Source organism: Dipodomys merriami, unplaced genomic scaffold (assembly GCF_024711535.1).
Source record: "Dipodomys merriami isolate MVZ:Mamm:240054 unplaced genomic scaffold, mDipMer1.0.p SCAF_7, whole genome shotgun sequence".
NCBI classification, from domain to species: domain Eukaryota; kingdom Metazoa; phylum Chordata; class Mammalia; order Rodentia; family Heteromyidae; genus Dipodomys; species Dipodomys merriami.
The window spans coordinates 40,444,902-40,464,925 of NW_027206290.1; the positions used below are offsets into that span (position 1 = coordinate 40,444,902).

The 20,024-nt window shown below is 43.8% G+C and overlaps 1 protein-coding gene across 1 annotated transcript; it reads left to right on the forward strand.

The window, feature by feature from the left end:
* The first annotated feature begins 10,309 nt into the window (after positions 1-10,309).
* LOC138817076 (large ribosomal subunit protein eL39-like) lies at positions 10,310-10,465 on the forward strand. Its single transcript, XM_070007491.1, has one exon. The coding sequence runs from the start codon at positions 10,310-10,312 to the stop codon at positions 10,463-10,465; it is 156 nt and encodes a 51-aa protein (XP_069863592.1).
* The last annotated feature ends 9,559 nt before the right edge of the window (positions 10,466-20,024 follow it).

Genomic DNA, 20,024 nt, shown 5'->3' on the forward strand with positions numbered 1-20,024 from the left:
AGGGCCCCTACCCAGCGTCTAGGCCCTGCGCCCTGGCCTAGCTGCACCGCTGCCCCCAACGAGACAGCTCGGGTTCGCCCACAAAGGAGGCTGCTATGGAGAGAACATTTGCCTAATGACTTTCCAAGCATGAAGCAGCTGGGCTCCTTACAGGTCTGTGAACTATGTCCTTTCTAGGACAAAACATCCTGGTTGCATGGCCTCCCTCCCTCCCTCCCCCCCCACTTCTTCCCTCCCTTCCTTCTTCCCTCTCTTCCTTTTTTCCCTCCCTCTTTTTTTTCCTCCCTCCCTTCCTTCTTTCCCTCACTCCCTCCTTTCCTTCTTTCCTTTATTCCTTCATTCCTTCCTGCCTCCTTCCCTCCCTCCCTCCCTCTCTCCTTCCCTCCCTCCTTTCTTTCTCTCCCCTCCTCTTCTTTCCTTCCTTCCTTTCCTTCTTCCTTTTTTACTTTCCTTCTTCCTTCCTTCTTTCCTTCCTTCCTACCTTCCTTTTTTCCCTGCCTCTTTCCCTTCTCTCCCTCCTTTTCCTCCAAACTTCCTTCTTCCTCCCTTCCTCTCTCCCTCCATTCCTTCTCTTACTGTTTCTCTCTTTCTTTCCTTTCAAACAGAAATTTATTAAGAGAGATAAAAAGCTATTCTTAGCTAGTGACTGATTGCTCATACCTATAACCTTCTCTAGTCTGAGAAGAAAAGTCTGTGAGTCTCTTGTCTCCAGTTAACCACCAAAAAAAAAAAAGCCAGAAATAGAGATGTGGCTCACACGGTAGAGGTCCAGCCTTGAATGAAAAACTAGGGACAGTATCCAGGCCCTGAGTTCAAGCCCTAAAACCAGCGTGCATGCATGTGCATGCACGTGTTCGCACACACACACACACACACACACACACACACACACACACACACGAGCTCTCCATTCCCACACGGCCACCAACAGCCACCCATGGTGAAACTTCAGGAGGTGCCATTCCTAAAAAAAGAAAAAAACAAAAAACAACTTCCAACCACTTGAAGGCAAAATGGCACCCACGTAACAGACTCTCAGTAGGAGATAGGGGCAAGCTCAGCAAGTTCAGTAGAACACACTCAGTCCCTTTTGTCCAAAGGACCAGAAGGAACGGATCCCGTGTGTGGAATCTAAACCACGAGTGGAGCCTATAGATGGGGGAAATGGCCTGTTGGTTCCGAGAGTCTGGGAAGGCTGGGGGAGTATTGGCCAAACCACATAAAATTCGAGTTAGACATGGGAATAAGCTTAAGAGGCTGATGGTACATCATGCTAACCGTAGTTAATAACAAAGTATTGTGTACTCGAAAGTTGCTAAGAGGGATGATGTCACTGCAAAAGAGGCAGCGTGTGGGGTAAAAGGGACTGCTCAGCTCATTAGCCACTGCACAATCTGTACATGTCAAGACGCGTTGTACAGAAATATAATTTTTTGTCAATTAAAAAAACTTTTAAGGAATATCAGCCCGGACACGATCCTAACTACTGAGGAAGAGGAAACTTGGACGATAAAATCGAAAGCCTGCCAGGGCATCTTGCCCATGTAATTGTAACCCCTCTGTATGGTATTTTCACAATAAAAAAAAAAAGAAAGAAAGAAAGCCTGCCAGGGCAAAGAAGTCTTGTCAGGCTCCATCTCCAATTAACCAGCAAAATATCCGACTGGCTCAGGTGGTGGAGCACCAGCCCTGAGCAAGAAAGCTGAGTGAGACTACAAAGCCCTGAATTCAAGTCCCAGAAAGGAACATCAGCTCCTAGAAGTATGGCCAACAAACTGGTCTGGGCTGCTCTTCACTCCTTTAAGGGCTCCTCAGCGTTCCAGCAGCCAATATCAGAACATGCTGAACAAGGTCTGCCCTTTTTTTTGTTGTTGTTATTGGTAGTGGGGCCTGAACTCTGGGCCTGAGCACTGTCCCTCAGCAATTCAGCTCAAGGCAAGCACTCTAGCACCACTTCTGGCTTTTTCTGCTTATGTGGTGCTGAGGAATTGAACCCAGGGCCTCATGCATGCAAGGCAAGCACTCTACCACTGAGCCACCTTCCCAGCCCCTCTGCCTTTTCTTTATAAAGCAGTACCTGAACTGTTCCTGAGCTGCTCCTGTGCTTCTGAGCTGTTTCTTTTCTGTCTTGCCTTCTCTCTCCTCTCTCTCTCTCTCTCTCTCCCTCTCTCTCTTGTTAGTCATGGGACTTCAACTTTGGGCCTGGGTGCTGTCCCACAGCTCTTCAGCTCAAGGCAAGTGCTCTACCACTTGAGCCACAGTTCCACTTCCGGTTTTCTAATGGTTTATTGGAGATAAGAGTCTCACAGACTTTCTTGCCAGGGCTGGCTTTGAACTTTGATCCTCAGATCTCAGCCTCCTGAGTAGCTAGGATTAAAGGTGTGAGCCACCGGCGCCTGGCTGCCTTCTCTCTGTTGCCTTCACATGTTTTACTGTCCAATAATCCTCCTTTTATTGTTTTGTGCTGGTACCAGGGCCTGAACTCAGGGCCACACGTTCTCCCTTGACTTCTTTGCTCAAGACTGGTGCTCTACCACATGAGCCTTAACCAGGCTGGCTTTGAAACCTCCATCTTTAGATCTCAGCCTCCTGAGGAGCTAGGATTACAGGTGTGAGTCACTGGCACTTGGCTATTTTAGGGATTTTAGATGCACTCAAGGTTAAGGTGGGATCAAAATTCCTTATGGCACCCAGGGCAGTTGGCTTGGCTCCTCGGTGAAAGGACCATTGGTTTGTCTCAGTCCATGCTTAGTGCTGCAATCATGTTCTTGATTTTCATCTGCTCATATTCCTCTTTCTCAGCTATCAGGATAATTGGAGAAAAAAAAGTGATCTAGTACCTTCTTATTTCCCTTATCTTCTTAAAAGACGAAATGAATCCTTCCTTTATTTCTGTGTTTATTTTCTCGAAGAAAAGTTTACCATCGTATACTACTTTTCAATTAATATGGAAACCTGCCCTATTACCCATTCTTTAAAGTACCCTCTATCATCCAGAAGAAAGGAACTTGAAACTAACTTAAAAATTAATGTGGAGCATGGATTTGACGTGGATGCATGACTGTTTTCAATGAAAACTTGTAAAGGGTTATTTCTAAGCCCCCAATAGACAGCACTCACTCATGCACGCTCCTCAGAAGGCCTCAATTATTCTTCACATGTTTAACTTGCCAAATGTAGACTTTTTTCCTCTCCATTTTCTTCACATTCTCCCCCACAGTGGGCATGGAATTCCAGCTGGTCCTTCAGAGCATGTGGGGGAGGGGGGGCAGGGAGGAAAGAGAGAGCTGGGCTTGGCATTCCATCCAGCAGAGCTTCTGCCTGGATTTCTTTTCAACAGAAGGAAAGTTTCCACTTAATGTCTGTGTTCAGAAAAAAAAAAAATAGAGAAGGTATTCTGAAATTGCATGGTGGGGAAAGACCATTCCAGAACATGCAGAGATTAAATGAAATGTAAAACTGAGAAATTTTTCATTAAGAAATGAACCAAATAACCAAATATATGCCTCTATTTTTCCATGCAAAAAAAATAAGAATCTGAGTGAAGGAAAACTTTGTGTGTGTGTGTTTATCTAGTATTAAATAATCTATAGTTATGCATTACACATAACTGTAGACTATACCCTACAATTATACTCTCAATGTTTTTACTTTCTTTTTTATTATCTTGTAAGTAGTTGTACATATAAGTTCCTATTTGGCAAGTTGGTTTATGAGTACAATGAACCTTGTTTGTTATATTTTGTGCTGGTACTGGGGCCGCTTGACAATTCAAAAAGCTGAATGTTGATTTTTGTTTGTTTGTTGTTTTGTGCTGATCCTGGGGCTTGAACTCAGGCCCTGGGCACTATCCTTGACCTTTTGTGAGCAGGGCTATCACTACTACTTGAACCACGGAACCATGTCTAGCTTTTTTGGTGGTTAATTGATGTTAAGAGTATCTTAGACTTTCCTGCCCTGGCTGGCTTTGAACTGCGATCATCAGCTCTCAGTCTCCTGAGTAGCTAGGGTTACAGGTGTGAGCCACCGGCTCTCAAGTAGAGTGCTATTTGATGGGGTTGCCATCTCCTTGTTAACCCATTAAAGCACTTTGCTTTCTATCATCTCTTAGACTTCAGATCTCTGTCTCTGGAGATATCAGTTAATCCCTTACTTAAAAAAAAGTTCATGGAAAACAAAGTAAGAGTTGGCCAAGAGTAGAAAACATTTTCTATATAAAGTACATGCAAACAAAAAGTAACATAATAGGTATTGGTGACTCATGTCTATAATCCTAGTTACTCAGGAGTCTGAGATCTGAGGATCTAGGTTCAAAGCCAGTCCAGGCAGGAAAGTCCATCTATAAGTCTCTTATCTCCAATGAACAAGCAAAAAGTTGGAAGAGGAGGTGTTACTCAATGGTAGAACATCAGGACAGCAACCTAGCCCTGAGTTCAATACCCAGCTCCAGCGCGCACGCACGCACACACACACACACACACACACACACACACACACACACACACACACAGAAAATAAAACATAGGACCCCCTTCCCATGAACAAGTGCAATATTTTCTTTGAATTGTAGCTCTGGATTATGTGGCGTTCACAGTCTTTACCATATTCTAAGAGACGAGAATGAGTGAGAAATTCCCTTTCCCAGAGGCTTTCCTCCGCTTCCTCCTCACCTTCGCCATCCTCTGGCTAGTCTTCTCTGCCCCTGCCCAATCCCCTGGTCCACCAGGCTCGTTGGCTAGTGGCCTTGCACTGGGTCGGCCTGTGGAATCCCCAGGGACTGATGTCATCCTGACCGGTGTCGACGGGTAAAGTCACTCATCGTTAAATTATTCCAGACTGAAGAGGGAAGAGGGCGGGAAGAAGGATGGAGGCCAGTGAGAACGGAACAGTTACTGACTCTTGAACTTGACACATTTCAGACAAAAACAGCTGCCTGTAGACATGGGTGCTGATGGAATACATGAATCGCTGTCATCAGGATGTAGACTAACTGTAACGAACGGCAAGCAGAACTACCAGAGGAATCTTGCTTTAGGAAGAGGAGATAAGAATTGTTGGTGAGCAAAGATCAGATGTCAAAGTCACCTTTGCACCTGACCACTGGGTCAGGGTGCTTGCTTCTAAAGATCATATTTGTTGGTGTCATTATTTTCTTTAAAAAAAAATGGAGTCTTCTTCAACATAACACCTTGATAATAAATAAAATTATGTTTTTAAAATAACAGAGTCTTAAAAATCATAGGCCTTAACTTGGTTATTCACACTCCTAGATTAGCAGATTTGGATGTGGATATAAATATTAATGCTCCCTAAGAACAGATACTAAAATATTTTCAAAACTGACTGTATTCTAATTTATAAAGCCAGCCTCAAGAGTGTCCAAGATCAAGTACTATATAGATCTCATACTCCATTTAAATTAGATGTTAGCAATCAGTGATAAAAAGAAGCATCAGAAAGTAAAAAGCTTTTGGGGGGACGGGGGGAGGATGGGAAGGGATGGGAAGGGGAAACAAAGGAGGAGGCTACAATGCTTGATAAGAAATGTACTCATTATCTTGCCCATGTAATTGTAACCCCTCTGTACAGTATTTTCACAATAAAAAATAAAAATAAAATAAAATAAGAAAGACAAAAAAAAGAAAGTAAAAAGCTTTTAAATACCATAGAAGATACCATGACAGAACTTGGAAAGTGAATTATCCTAAAAAGAAATGGTAACAGTGTCTAATATTTTTGGAATAAAGTTAAGGTAGTAACTAGTAGAAGATTAATCACATTAATATGAATGCTTAAATTAGAAAAAAATTAAATGTATACAACTAGTCTACAACTTTAAGGGGATAACAGAATAAAACTAAACATAGTTGAAGAGAAAATATATATAAAGAATTGTATTAAATATGTTAAATGTATAAAGATGTGTTTGATTAAAAACACTTTGTACGATTAAAGATTATTTAAAATAAATAAATAAAACAGAATTAGTGCTTCCTCCTCCCTCAAAAGGAATATAAAACAGTAGAAATCAAAAGGAAACAAAAGAACCATAAATGAAATAAACAAAACCAAAGTAAGATTAACAAGTTACTGATGGCTGGTAAGACAATTTCGCTCAAGAAAAGTGAGAGAGAATACAAGTAAAGCATATTTACAGGAAACAGATGTATTGTGTTCATAGCAACAGTTAGATAAATACGAAATGAGAAATGGACTTAATCCTTTCAAAGACTGAGTTCCCTCTCTCCCTTCCTTCCTTCCTTCCCTTTTCTCTTCCTTTTATCTCTCTCCCTTCCCTCCCTCCTTCCCTCCTTCCTTCCTTCCTTCCTTCCTTCCTTCCTTCCTTCCTTCCTTCCTTCCTTCTTCCTTCCTTCCTTTTTGATGCCAGTACTGGGGCTTGACCTCAGAGCTTCATGTTCACCCTTAGCGTTTAATTTGAGGCTGGCACTCTATCACTTGAGCCACGTTTCTCCTTACAGCTTTTTGCTGGTTAATTGGAGACTAGAGTCTCTCAGGCTTTTCTGTCAGACTGGCTTTGAACTGTGATCCTCAGATCTTAGCCTCCTGAGTAGTTAGGATTATAGGTGTGAACCATCAGTGTCCAGCTCCACTGCAGTTTCTGGTCTTGGGTCAATATTTTAGCCGCAGGTCATAATCTTTGTGAGTAAAGCACCCTACAGTGTCAACGGAAAGTATGCCACCTTAGTCTCAAATTCTACACCCTTTCTCTTGCACCTTAAGAGGACTGTCTGTCTGACTTGCTCAGTGGGGTTTTATGGTCCTTTCCAACCTGGGCTTTGCCCTGGCCAGTTACCCCACGCACGGCTCAGGAGCAGGAGTGGAGGCAATGAAGAGAGATTTGTATATCATGAGGAATCCTACCCTGTGGCACCCACGGGTATGAGTGTGTCCTTCTTGCTCTCAGTCTTTCCAGGTTACTAAGACTTCTGAACGTCTTCAAGATACTATTTGTTTTTTAAAGATAATCTTGTCATAAACAAGTAGCTGGCTTCCCACATCTGCTGAGATTGCCTCTCTCCAGATGGAGTGGGTTGACTCCACAGCTTTCAGAAAGGCCTTCCTCTCCCCTTCACCAATGAGGTATCTTCCAGAACCTTCTGGTTACTCCTAGTCCCTCATCACGGTCCCTGTTCACGTGAGCCAGACCCAAGCAGCCTTCCTGTCTGGCCAGTAATGGAGTTGAGCAGTGCATTGTGGGTCTGTTTGTGAAGGGTGCAGAAGCAGAGAGCAGGAAAGGAGCAGTGTTTGCATTCTTCCCCAAGTCCAAACCCTGCCTCCTCCGCCAGCCCCCTTTCTCCTTTCTCTTCGCCTCTTCCCTCTCATTTTTTTGGCCTGGGACACCTTGTTAATTTTTCAAGATTAACAGGCCATTGAGCATGAGAAGAGCATGGGCAGGGTAGCAGACGAAGAAATTAATACCCCCCAAACTTCACAGTGGGATGGAAATCAAAGCTGTCTGTTTTATGGCTTCAAGTATCTGCTAGTGCCAGGGCAAGAGGAAATTGGTATCTCATTAAAAAAAAATGAGAAAGTGAGGTGGAGAGGAAATCGAGAGCTCGTTAAAAGTGGTGGAAAAGTCGTTTTAATTATGCTTTTCCATTTGCTAACAAGAGGACATTTGTTATGAGTTCAGAACACTTTATCCCAAGCAAAACAAACAGAGTTAACAACATTATTTTTTTGTCTTTTTTCAGCCAGTGGCAGCTCTGGAGTCTTGTTTCAAAATAAAGGCTTCACTGCGGGATGTCAATTAGACCAGAGAAGGCTGGCAAAGGGCGGACCACTTTCCCAGATTGATTTGAGAGCTGCTAGCCAACCTTTCACCCTGTCCCCCCTCCTGCTCCCTCCCCCCTCCTGCCCAATGCAAGGCAGTGTGTGCTGGGACTCCTCGTTAGTGCTCAAATCTGGGTCCGCAGAGCCACTCACTGCCTCCCCAAGGTCCTGTGAGAGCAGCCACACAGCGTCTACCACCCTCAGGAAACATTGTTTTCTCCTCTGGGAAAAAACTCGGAGAAGCTGATGGCTGCCTGGTTGCTATGGTGATTACATAGGCTGTTACTGAAAAAAGTCATGTAGCAATGAATGAGACTTCGAGGGGCTTTAATAAGGCCACCATTTAATGAAGTCTTGCATTATCTAGTGTTATGGTGTCTGCTCTGTGAGGAGGGGGGTGGGACAGGAACAGGAAAAGGTAAATAGAGACAGCACCACAAGAAGAAGAGGAAGAGGAAAAAGAGGAGGAGGAAGAAGAGGAGGAGGGTGGATGGAAAGGAGAGAGTCACACAGAGAGAGAAATGAGAAAGAAAAAGGGACAGAGAGAAGGGAGAGATAGAGAAGAGGCTGACAGAGAAACAGAAGAGAGAGAGAGGAAAAAGACAGAGGGGAAACAGAACTAGAGAAAAGAGAAACACCAAGTCAACTTGTAAACTAGTTAATGCCAGGTTGGGGGGTGGGGTGGAATCCAAGTGGATTTTACAACTTCTCTGGCAGTCAGGGCTGAGCCGTGGGATGCTGACTTCAAGGTGAAGTAATGAAGTACTTCAGTAATGAAGTCAGAAATGATTAATGGCCAAAGGATTTAATGTGTTAAGGGAATTGAGAGTAAAAAAAGATTACTTCAGGTGAGAAAAGTATGCCAAGAGGTAGTAGTGAAATGTCACAGAATATAAAGACTGAGTTCGAATCTCAGCTCCCCTATCTAATGAGTTGTGCACCAGACCCATTTTCTTTTTTTTAATTTAATTTAATTTAATTTTATTTGTGAACATACTGTACAGAGGAGTTACAATTACATGGGCAGTATAATGTGTACATTTCTTACCAAGCATTGCAGCCTCCTCCTTTGTTTACCCTTCACATCCCTTCCCAGCCTCCCCCCTCCCCCCCAATCCCAATCCTTCTCCTTCCTTCCCCCCCTTCCCCCCCCCCCCCCCCCGCACCGACGTTGTAAAGCTCGTTTTGGACATGACAACTTGTACTTCTCATTGTTGCTGCACCAGACCCATTATTTCATCTAAGTCACCTTTAGCTAAAACTGGATTGAGACACCATTTTTTGAGGTACTTGAGAAAACTGGGTCCGCTTATGCATGACCCATGAAGTACCTTCTTAAAATGAAGGAATATTTCATGTAGAGAGCTAGAATCTTTAGGCCAATACTACTTATAAACCCCCAAACCAGGAAACTACTAAACACTTACCAGCAGTGGACTAAATAAATATACCATTTTATACTGTCCATCCATAAGAATGCGCTGCTTTAAGTAATACAGACTATGCCCACACATGTAATATTGAAGAAAAGAAGCCAGACATGGAAATAATACAATTGTGAGACTCCACTCACTGATAGTTTTAGTTCAGAAACAGGCATAACATTGGAAGCCAGCATGCCAGTTACCTTGGAGAAGTAAACTGAAGGGCCAGGTGCCAGTGGCTCACACCTGTCATCCTAGCTACTCAGGAGGCTGAGATCTGATGATCACAGCCTGGGCAGAAAACTCCCTAATCTCCAATTAACTACCCCTAAGCTGGAAGTAGTGCTGTGGCTTAAGTGGTAGTATGCAAGCCTTGAGCACAAAAATGCTCAGGGACAGCGCTCAGGCCCCAAGTTCAAGCCCCACACCTGACAAATCAATCAATCAATCTATCTATCTATCAATCAATCAATCAATCAATCAATCAATCAATCTATCTATCTATCTATCTATCTATCTATCTATCTATCTATCTATCTATCTATCTGTCTGTCTGTCTGTCTGTCTGTCTGTCTGTCTGTCTGTCTGTCTATCTACCTATCTATCTATCTATTTAAAGAAACTGGAAGGAATCACAAGAGTGATTTGTGAGGTCGGTAGATAATTTGCTTCTTTATCAGTGCTCAGGATAGCCATGGGTATACTAGATTGGTGAAAAGTCTCCTGAAGTCTTACAATAGAGGCATTTTGTTGTACAAGTATTATCGTTTGATGATCTGTGAGTATGTGCATGCATGTGTGTTTGTGTGCACGTGCGCAAGCGAGCAAATGCCAATACTGAGGCTTGAACTCAGGACCTCATGCCTTTGCTTGGGCATTTTTTTTTTTTGCTGCATCATGGCTCCATTGCTGTGGGATTGGGTTTTTAATATTTATGAATGCTGCAGGTTCTCATAGAGGTTGACATAAAAGTACAGAAGTTGCCAGGCACCGGTGGCTCACACCTGTCATCCTAGCTACTCAAGAGGCTGAGATCGCTCTTCAGCTTTTGTTCACCATCGTGGTTACTGTGCCTTCCAGAGCTTCTCATCATGTCTTCTCACAAGACATTCAGAATCAAGCGGTTTCTGGTCAAGAAACAAAAGCAAAATTGCCCCATTCCCCAGTGGATTCGGATGAAAACTAGTAACAAAATCAGTTACAACTCCAAGAGAAGACACTGGAGGAGAACCAAGCTGGGTCTATAAGGAATTGCTTCAGATGCTCACATATTTATGCTCTACCATGAACCAGTCAAGCTGAAATGTCAATACTGTCTGGACTGTCAGTTGGGCATTTTTAAAATGATTTTTCTTTGGTTATTTTAATAATGGGCATAGTAATAAACATGTAATAAACATTACATTTGAAAAAAAAAAGAGGTTGAGATCTGAGGATTGTGGTTCAAATCCAGCTTGGGCAGGAAAGTCCATGGGATTCCTTTTTTTTTTTTTTTTTCTAGTCGTGGGGCTTGAACTCTGGGCCTGGGCGCTGTCCCTGCGCTCTTCAGCTCACAGTGAGCGCTCTACCACTTGAGCCACAGCGCCACTTCCCTGTGAGATTCTTATCTCCAATGAACCATGAGAAAACCAAAAGTGGTACTGTGGCTCAAGTGGTAGAGCACTAGCCTTGAGCTGAAAAGCTCAGGGACAGCGCCCAGGTCCTGAGTTCAAGCCCCACTACCAAAAAAAAAAAAAAAAAAAAAAAGACAGAAGTTTATACCACATTCTGAGTAGCCACCAGATCATGGGATCTAGACTGAGTTTAGTGGTGGTAACAAACAGCCTCCAAACCTCACTGAGGTTTCCAAGAATCAATGGGGGCTCACCTTCCTTCCAACATTCAGGCTGGAGGAACATTCCTTTCCAAAGTTGTTCTCAGTCTTCAGCAGAGACAACAGAGCACTGGTGTGATGGATTTAAACAACTTTTGCTCTATGTGACATGCATCACCTTGGCTCTTATCTACCAGGTGCAAACTCAACCACGATGTGCACAAGGCAAGAACAAGTTCTCCTTGTGTGTGGAGGAACACTAAGTATTTATCATCATCGGCCTCTAATAATAAAGAGAGGAAAGGAGCGTATTGGTGTCGCCCCTTGTCATTTCATGAGCACACAGAGGCCAAGAATTCACATTCCAGGTTCTTCTCATGACAACTTAACCTCTGCTGGTTTTTTCAGGGGCCATTAAAGAGGCAAAGACCTGCTGTTGGCTCATGGAAACTATCGTAGGTTCTACTTTTGCTTGACCTGTTATTCATCTCCCTGACATGTGCCCCACTCACTCACACATCCCAAGCTTTCTTCAGGTCCTTTGCTTGAGGTAAATTTGGAAGGAGGGACTGTAGTGAGTTTAGATATCCCTGGACCCATGTCTGGAGCTACTGTCTGGGAGCACAAATCATGTTGACTGAAGATGGATGATCACAGAGATCTACCCCACCACGGCCTTCTGGCTTCTATGCTGACGGTAAGGACTCAGTGAGCAATTCCTCCATTCTCAGGCTGTCGAAAGGTTTCCAGGGGGAAGAGACACTGAAATCATCTACAAATCCTTGAGAGGCATGAGCAGAAAAGTCACAAGGTTCTGACCGTGAATTGAGCTACTATTGTTCTAGCTTGGAGGAGCAGTCTCCCCCTCGATCTGCAGACAGAGCCAGCATCCAGGGCAAAGGGTGCCGAGCAAGTGGGTTAGGGTATGCTTCTTCATTCCATCCAGGCTCACAGAAGGCCTGTCTCTGCCAGTCACTGTTTGTGGGAGGGAGACAGAGGGTGGGGTTGGAGATGGAGAAGCGAGACAGAACAGCACAAAGCCCATCCTGACATTCCTCTTGAAGGAGGGAGGTGGTGAAGGGAGAGGCAAGGAGGAATTCCTTAAACAAATGCGTGCCCAGGACCCATCTGGAAGCCAGATACTAAGTGTGTGGGCACATCGCTCTTCTGTTCCAGGTGCTGGCTCTGTGTTGGCCCCTCCTTCAGCAAACCGCAGGCCAGGCTCAGGCGGGGAGCTGCTCCCACAGGACATTGCTCAGTGTCTGCAAAAGAAACACCGGCTGCCATATTCCCTCGACAATCTCTCATGAACAGTATTGGAGTGGATGTGATCACGGCCCCTGGGAGGTGAATGGGTCCTTACAGAGCAATAGCCATGGACATCATTGTGAATGTTAACTCAGTCTCCCGCTCAGGAGTGAAGGATACACGTTATTCCATTTCATTGATGCTCGGTTTTTGTTTTTCGTTTGGGGGGTCCGGTCATGGGCCTGAACTCTGGGCCTGGGTGCTGTCCCTCAGCTCTTCAGCTCAAAGCTAGCGCTCTACCACTTGAGCCACAGCGCCACTTCCGGCTTTTTTTTTTTCTTCTGCTTATGTGGTGCTGAGGAATCAAGCTCAGGGACTCATGAGTGCAAGGCAAGCGCTCTACCACTGAGCCAACTTCCCAGCCGGCAAATTCGGTTTTCTTAACCTGTAGAATTGCACACACACACACATGCACACATGTTCACACAAACACACATGTGCACTTATGTATGTGCATAAGATGCATGCTTTTGTTCCAGACAATATGCAGACAGAGGTAGGCATATGGTAGAGAAGCCAACGCAAAAGGTTTGTGAGCAGACAGCGCCTGGCTGGGCAGTAGGGCACAGAGCCTGGGCGTTCGTGTGTGCAGACCCTAGGCCTCATGTCACCACACCCTGGGTGTCCGTGTGCAGACCCCATACCACGTCACCAGGCCCTGGGCAGTCCCATGTGTGTGGCCCTGGACATCACATCCTGGCCCATTGCCCTGGGAAGACATTTGCATGAATAGCAGACTGCGTGGGCACCAGAGGTATGTGGGAATGACACCCTGTCAGGTGCTGAAGGACGTGTAGAGAGCTGTGCAGTCTGTGGCCTGGCTGTGGCCTGGACTGCGTCTGAGGGTGACCAGGCCCGAGGACTGTCCAGTGATCTTGGGGTCACCGCTCTTTCCTGGAGACCCTCATGAACCGCTGCACTGTGCACCCCAGACTGTACCAGTCTTGGGGGTCCCTTTATCTACAGGAGTTCTACTTTACTTTTACAGTTTTATTTTATAGGTGATGTACTGAGGGGGTTACAGTTACCTAAGTCAGGTAATGAGTACATTTCTTTTTGAACAGTGTCACCCCCATCCTTCATTTTCTCCCAGGTTTTCCTTCCCAACCCCCTTCCCCCACGTTGTATAGTTAATTTCTAACATAGTGTCTAGTGAGTATCGCTGCTGAATTAGTTCACCTTTTGTCCCATCATTTCTATGCTTCCTTTCCCTCCCCAAACCAGGATACAGAAATAAAAAAACAGTGACAGTGAAAGAAAAAAAGGAATAACAGTACAATTCAAAAAAGTCTTGTTTCCATTTCTTGGAGTTCATTTTGATAAACATCATTTTATATGATCATTTGCACATGGCTATTGAGCCCTTGTGATCCTCTCCTAAGAATATCCTCCTTTGGATTGAGCCCCACCCTATCGTCCCAGGCCCATACAGACACCAGGCAAAACCTCAGGGATATGTGAACTTGTTTGAGGTGCAGGACAATCCACATGAGCTCAGCTGTAAGCATCCCATTGTGGGCCCAACTCCCTAGACCTAAGGGCTTTTCCATTCACCTCTGCCTCCTTGCTCAGACTTCATAAAAAACCTAGCTCCTGTCCCAGCTCCTTTGCACAAGCTCCAAACACAAGGGAAGGTCTGTGCCCCTTGCTGACTGGATGTCTGTGTGGTTTTCTGGCTGAGTCTAATTTACTCTAGCAATGATCTATTGATCTATCTTCATCATCATCCTTGTCACTATCTACTATTATTTATCACCATCTACTATCTATCTATTATCTATAACCATCTATCATCATCATCATCTATCTACTATTATTTATCATCCATCTATTACCTATCTACTATCTATAACTATCTATCATCTTCCATCTACTATCTGCTATTATTTATCATCCAGCTACTATCTATCTACTATCTATAACTATCATCATCTATCTACTATCTGCTATTATTTATCATCCAGCTACTATCTATCTACTCTCCTAGCTATATCATCATCTGTCTGCTATTTACTATTACTTATCATCCATTTACTATCTATCTACAACTCTATCTATCTCTCTACCATCTAGACATCTATCAAATGCTAATCTTTTTAGTGTGTGATCACAGGGCCATGGGAGGTGAATGGGTTCTACAGAGCAATAGCAACGGACATCATTGTAAATGTTAACTCAGTCTCCTGCTCAGGAGCGAAGGACACACATTATTCCATTTCATCTGAGGCTTGGACTGTGGATCTCATACTCTTGCTCGTTTTTTGTCTTGGATTTTTTTGGTTTTGTTTTTTGTTTTTTATTTTGCTCATGGCTGGAGCTCTACCACTTGGGTCACACCTCCACTTCTGGCTTTTGCTAGTTAATTGGAGATGAGAGTCTCCCACGTTTTTTCTGTCTAGGCTATTTTCACATCAGGGTCCTCAGATCTCAGCTTCCTGAGTAGCTAGATTTATAGGTGTGAACCATGGTAACCCCCTAGGGCATTTGGCCTGTGAAAATGCTAATGTTTTGAGGTGGGGCCAAGGCCTGTTCTTTGAGCATGGGCTCCTGAGTGAGCACTGTAGCCATTATGAAGCAGTTCTGCTATGGTTTGTGCATAGCATGGTGAGAACTTCACTATGTTTTAGCTGTAAGCTGAGAAGATTCTGGGCTTGCACACAAATTTCCCTGTACATACCGGTTTGCCACAGCAGCTCTTCTTGTGTCTTAACTTTATCCAATCTTCTGTAAGTACTCAATGTAACTTCTTATAGGAAAAAGAAAATATTTGTGTTTATTCTGATGCAATTAATTTTAATTCATCTTATCGTATCGTTTATAACCCAGTACAACTGGAATGTTCTGGACCAGCATAAGAAAATGATGTACTTTATGTTTTTTCCAATTGGAGTGAAATTCGCATTTTCCTTCCAAAGGCAGTAGCTTAGGAGGCAGCAGGTTCGAGGACACAATCTTTGATAACTGTTCTTACTCCAAATTTGTATCATGCTATGTACAACAAAGTCACAGTTCAGTTCCTTAAAATCAAACATTTCTCATTCTCCTAGGGCTATACCGCTTCCCTGGAAGCTTTACGATATTTCTGTTGCAGATGAGTCTCTATTCTGTTTTGTATGTCCTGGAGGCCAAGCGTGGAGCAGCAGGGGGTGATCTATTTATTGAAAGGCCGAGGAAGACAAGTTGTCATATTCTCAGTCCCTGAAATAAACCTATTTTTCTGGAAACATAGTTTTGCTTTTCTGTGTTGTATCTGTCCAAATGCTGTAAGAAAGACATAACCACATTGAAATCAAGAATAAATCTTTGCTTTATCTTATTTACCTTCTCCTTTCGCTATCAAGAAACATGCCTTAAAATAGGAACATCTCTCTGCTTCTTACTATTTCTAAAAACATATTTTTATTGCTATTATTAAGGTGTTGCATTGGGATTGCTTCACTACTAAATTCATTTTCAAAGACCGAATATTCTCCCGATATTTTTTTTGTAAATATAAAATTTTCCATTAATTTCAGGAACTGAAGGATAAATTGATCTGTTTTCCTTATGACTAATTTTCAGTAAAGCCAGATATTTTTTTACAAGTAACTGCTTAAACATTTTTTTCTCATATAGACTTTCTGTTTTTAAATGTTCTTTTACAAGGAGAAAAGAGATTCATTGTTGAAATGATGGATTTTGCTTTTTGTTAAAAAAGACAGAGCACTCAGGGTGGGGTCTGGCCATTTCCTGTCCCAAAGCCAAAGCAAAGATTAGTCATGTTAAAGTCCTAAACAACCTGACAAGACCAGGTTAACCACAACAGCAAATAAAGGTGATCCCAACAGGGGTCCAAGGAGAGGTGGCCGGGTTTAATTCACCCTTAATGAACGGCCATTTCTCCCACTGGTAACGGGGCCTCCACTGGGGAGCTGCAGGGGCCGCCTAGGACCCTCAGGAAGTCTGTTTCCTTCTCTAGAATGAATGGCTCCTGGTGATGACTTACTGGGCCTCCAGCCTGCTGAAACTTTATCCTTCCGGGTTAAAGGTTATCCCTGTCTTTCCATTTACTTTCCTTATCTGAGACCTTATTGTATTTGTTTCTACTTAGTTTTAATCCACTTGGACTATACTCTAAATTTTAATGTGTGTGTGTGTGTGTGTGTGTGTGTATGCACGCACATGCATGAGCCAGTATTGGAGTTTGAACTCAGAGCCTGAGCACCGTCTCTGAGCTTTTTTTTTTCTGCTTAAGGCTGGCATGCTAACATTTGAATCACAGCTCCACTTCTGGTTTTTTGGCGGTTAATTGGAGGTAAGAGTCTCACTAATTTTCCCACTGGGTTGGCTTTGTACCTTGAGATCTTCAGATCTCAGCCTTCTGAGTAGCTAGGATTACAGGAATGAGCCACCAGCATCTGGCCCAAAAAATGTTTTAAAATAAAGATTTTGTATTTTTCCCATCCTCAAAGCATACTAAATTCTTTTCTTAGTGAAAATTTTGGTTAAACCTTATAATTTCTATAAGCCAGACCCAAAGAAACAGGGTGGCATGGTTTCCCCCATTTGTGGTAACTAGAATGTGCTATAAATCTACAAGTAAACACACTGGATAAAGAAAAAAATACATTGGGACATGATAAATTATACAGGTCTGTAGGTATTCACAAAGTGAGACCAAAGGAGGATATTCTTTTTTTTTTTTGGTGGGTCGTGGAGCTTGAACTCTGGTCTTGAGCGCTGTCCCTGTGCTCTTCAGCTCAAGGTGAGCACTCTGCCACTTGAGCCATAGCACCACTTTCGGCTTTCTAGTGGTTTATTGGAGATAAGAGTCTCATGGACTTTCCTGCCTGGGCTGGCTTTGAACCTCGATCTTCAGATCTCAGCCTCCTAAGTAGCTATGATTACAGGTGTGAGCAACTGGCACCCGGCTGTTGAAAGAAGGATATTCTTAAGAGAGGATGGCATAGGTTCAATAGCTATGTTCATCTGAATTTATAATGCGTTTATCACAATGAACTCCAGGAAATGGAAACAGGATGTCTTTTTCTTGGTTGGTGTTTTTGGGTTCTTTTCTTTTTGTTGTTTGTTCATTCATCTGTCTTTGGGAAGGGAAGGGGGTACAGAAATGGGGGGACAAAGGGTGAACAGATTTAGCAATGGTACTCACTGAACACTATGGTGAAATTGAACTCTACAACTTGTGGGTGAGCACGGGAGGGGAAATGAGGGAGAGAACGAGGGTAGGGGTGACATTGTCCAAAAAGAAACGTGCTAGTTACCTAACTTCTGACACTGTGACCCCTCTGTACAACACCTTTATAATGACAATAAAAATATGCCCCCCAAAATCTCATAGCTTCTATTTGCCAGGGTTTCTGTTGTTGCTGTTCTCTTCTTCATGTTGGGTTACTGGGTAAAAAGCAAGAGCACTCTTGTTTGATTTTTATGTGGAATCCCCGTCCAGAGCTGAGGGCCCAAACTTCAACCTGCTTGGAGAGGGTGGACTTGTCCAGTGCAGGCCAGACTCTAGCACGCCAGGGAGTTCATTCCTTTTGGCATCTGGTCCCCCATTTTCCTGGCTTCACTGGACCATGCATTCACCTCCCCGAGCCAGCTACGTGTGTTAGCTGCTCACAGGGGCTGAGAGCTGGCAGTGCAGGGAACCACTTCCAGGGAGGAGGTCCTGTTTCCTGTTCCTACTTTCCAGGAGCTTACCAGGCTGGGCCTGGGATGATTTAAGAGCTGAATGAGACATGTATGCGTGCCTGCTTGCTGCTGGTCACTGGGGACTCCAGGCTGAGGCCTGCGTTGTCAGCTCAGGCCAGGGTCTGGGGACTTTTCCTCTGAGATCCAGTTTTGTGTGCTCACCCTCACATCCGCCCTGCCGTCGGCCCTCTAGATGTCCTTCTGGGCCTCACTTGAATTGGCTCAAATCGAGTGAGGATGTAGAGGACCTGGAGAGATAGAAATAACCGTGGGACCTTTCTAAGAACTCACATTTGTGAAGTCACTTCTAGTTTACAAGATACTTTACACATAATTAGCACCTGGCGAATGTATTCAGTCAGCCAATCGCGCAACTATGTATGTGCCGTGGGCTTTGTAAACATCCAAGGGGTGCCAGGAACTGGATCTTCTAGCCTGCCTGCCTCCCTCTCTCCCTCTCTCCCTCTCTCCCTCTTTCCTTCTGTCCCTTCCTCCCTCCCTCCTTCCTTCCTTTCTTGTACTGGGGCTTGAACTCAGAGCCTCAAACTCTCCTTTGACTTTTTTGCTCCATACTGTTGTTCTACCACTCACTTGGGCCATTCTATTTTAGATTTCTTAGTGGTTAATTGGAGATAAGATTCTCACAGACTTTCCTGCCTAGGCTGGCTTTGAACCGTGATCCTCAGATCTCAAGTTCCTGAGTAGCTAAGATGACAGGCATGATCCTGATGCCCGGCTCTTCTTGGCATGCCTCTTCCACATTTTTATTAACATCAATGATTTGTACAAGAGAATGTCATTTGGATGTGTCTATTTTGTGTACGTCATACCTAGTTCAGATGCACCCCTCCCCATGACTCTTCCTCATCCCCTTCCTCTCTCCAAACCAATCTCAGTGAGCTCACGGCTCAGTGTTCATACGTGTACATGAAATACTTTGGCCATGCCTCCCAGCTTCATCCTCTCCACTCAACTCCCATCTCCTTTGTGCTCATGTGGGTCAGGGCCTGTTTTACATTCTTGTCATTCATTCATTTCTTCGTGTTTTTTGAATGCTCACAGGTGTTTCACACGTGCAGATGCTGTCCTTAGCAGCACTTTAGCCCCTCATGGGCCCTCACTTTCCCATCCCCACCATTCCCTTTTTGAGAAAAGCTTCCAGTGAGTTTTCTTCCGCCATCTTTACTCACAGGTGCAGTGAGTTTCAGTCTTGTTCACCTAACATTCTCGTTTCCTTCCTCATGGTTAATCCTCCCAAGCAGTCCCACCATTACCAACACGGTCTATCTCACCAGCCACCATCTAGCCATCTATCTACTAAGTCTGTAGGCACCTGTTATCTATCTATCTATCTATCTATCTATCTATCTATCTATCTATCTATCTATCTATGTATCTACCTACCAATCTACCACCTATCTATTGCCTAAATATCCATTATCTATCATATCTATCTCTGTATCTATTATCTATGTGTCTGTAATATTTATCTATCATCTACATACCTCATATCTATTTGCCCACCTATCTATACAGCTATCTATCTACCTCCTCTCATCCATCTTATATCTGTCTGTCTGTCTGTCTCTGCCTCCTCATCCCTCTCCCTTCTTCTTACTTTGTTGTCATCTTACCTTTTTATAATTTCCTGTCTCTCTCTCTTCCTCCCCCACCTCTCCTATATGTGTGTGTGCATACATGTTTATCTTTTTGGTCTAGCACAAAATTATTAATTTAGTACTGGCCTTGTTTTAGATACTTCAAGTGCCTAGAGAGAGATGTGGGACTGTACATGGCTATTATACAAATACCACACTGTTGTTTATAAAGGGCTTAGCACCTGCAACTGATTTTGCTACCTGGGCAGCAGGAAGGGGTGGGTCTTGAACCACCCTCACCCCCCACATTTCTAGGGAAGGGTGCCCTTGCTTTGAACTGAACGTTTCTCCTGCTCACTGTTGGAATGTATAAAAGGTTTTCAGGTAGGACAGACTTGA

Excerpts from the sequence above, each read along its gene's own strand:
- LOC138817076 (XM_070007491.1), top strand. The coding sequence starts at position 10,310 with ATGTCTTCTCACAAGACATTCAGAATCAAGCGGTTTCTGGTCAAGAAA.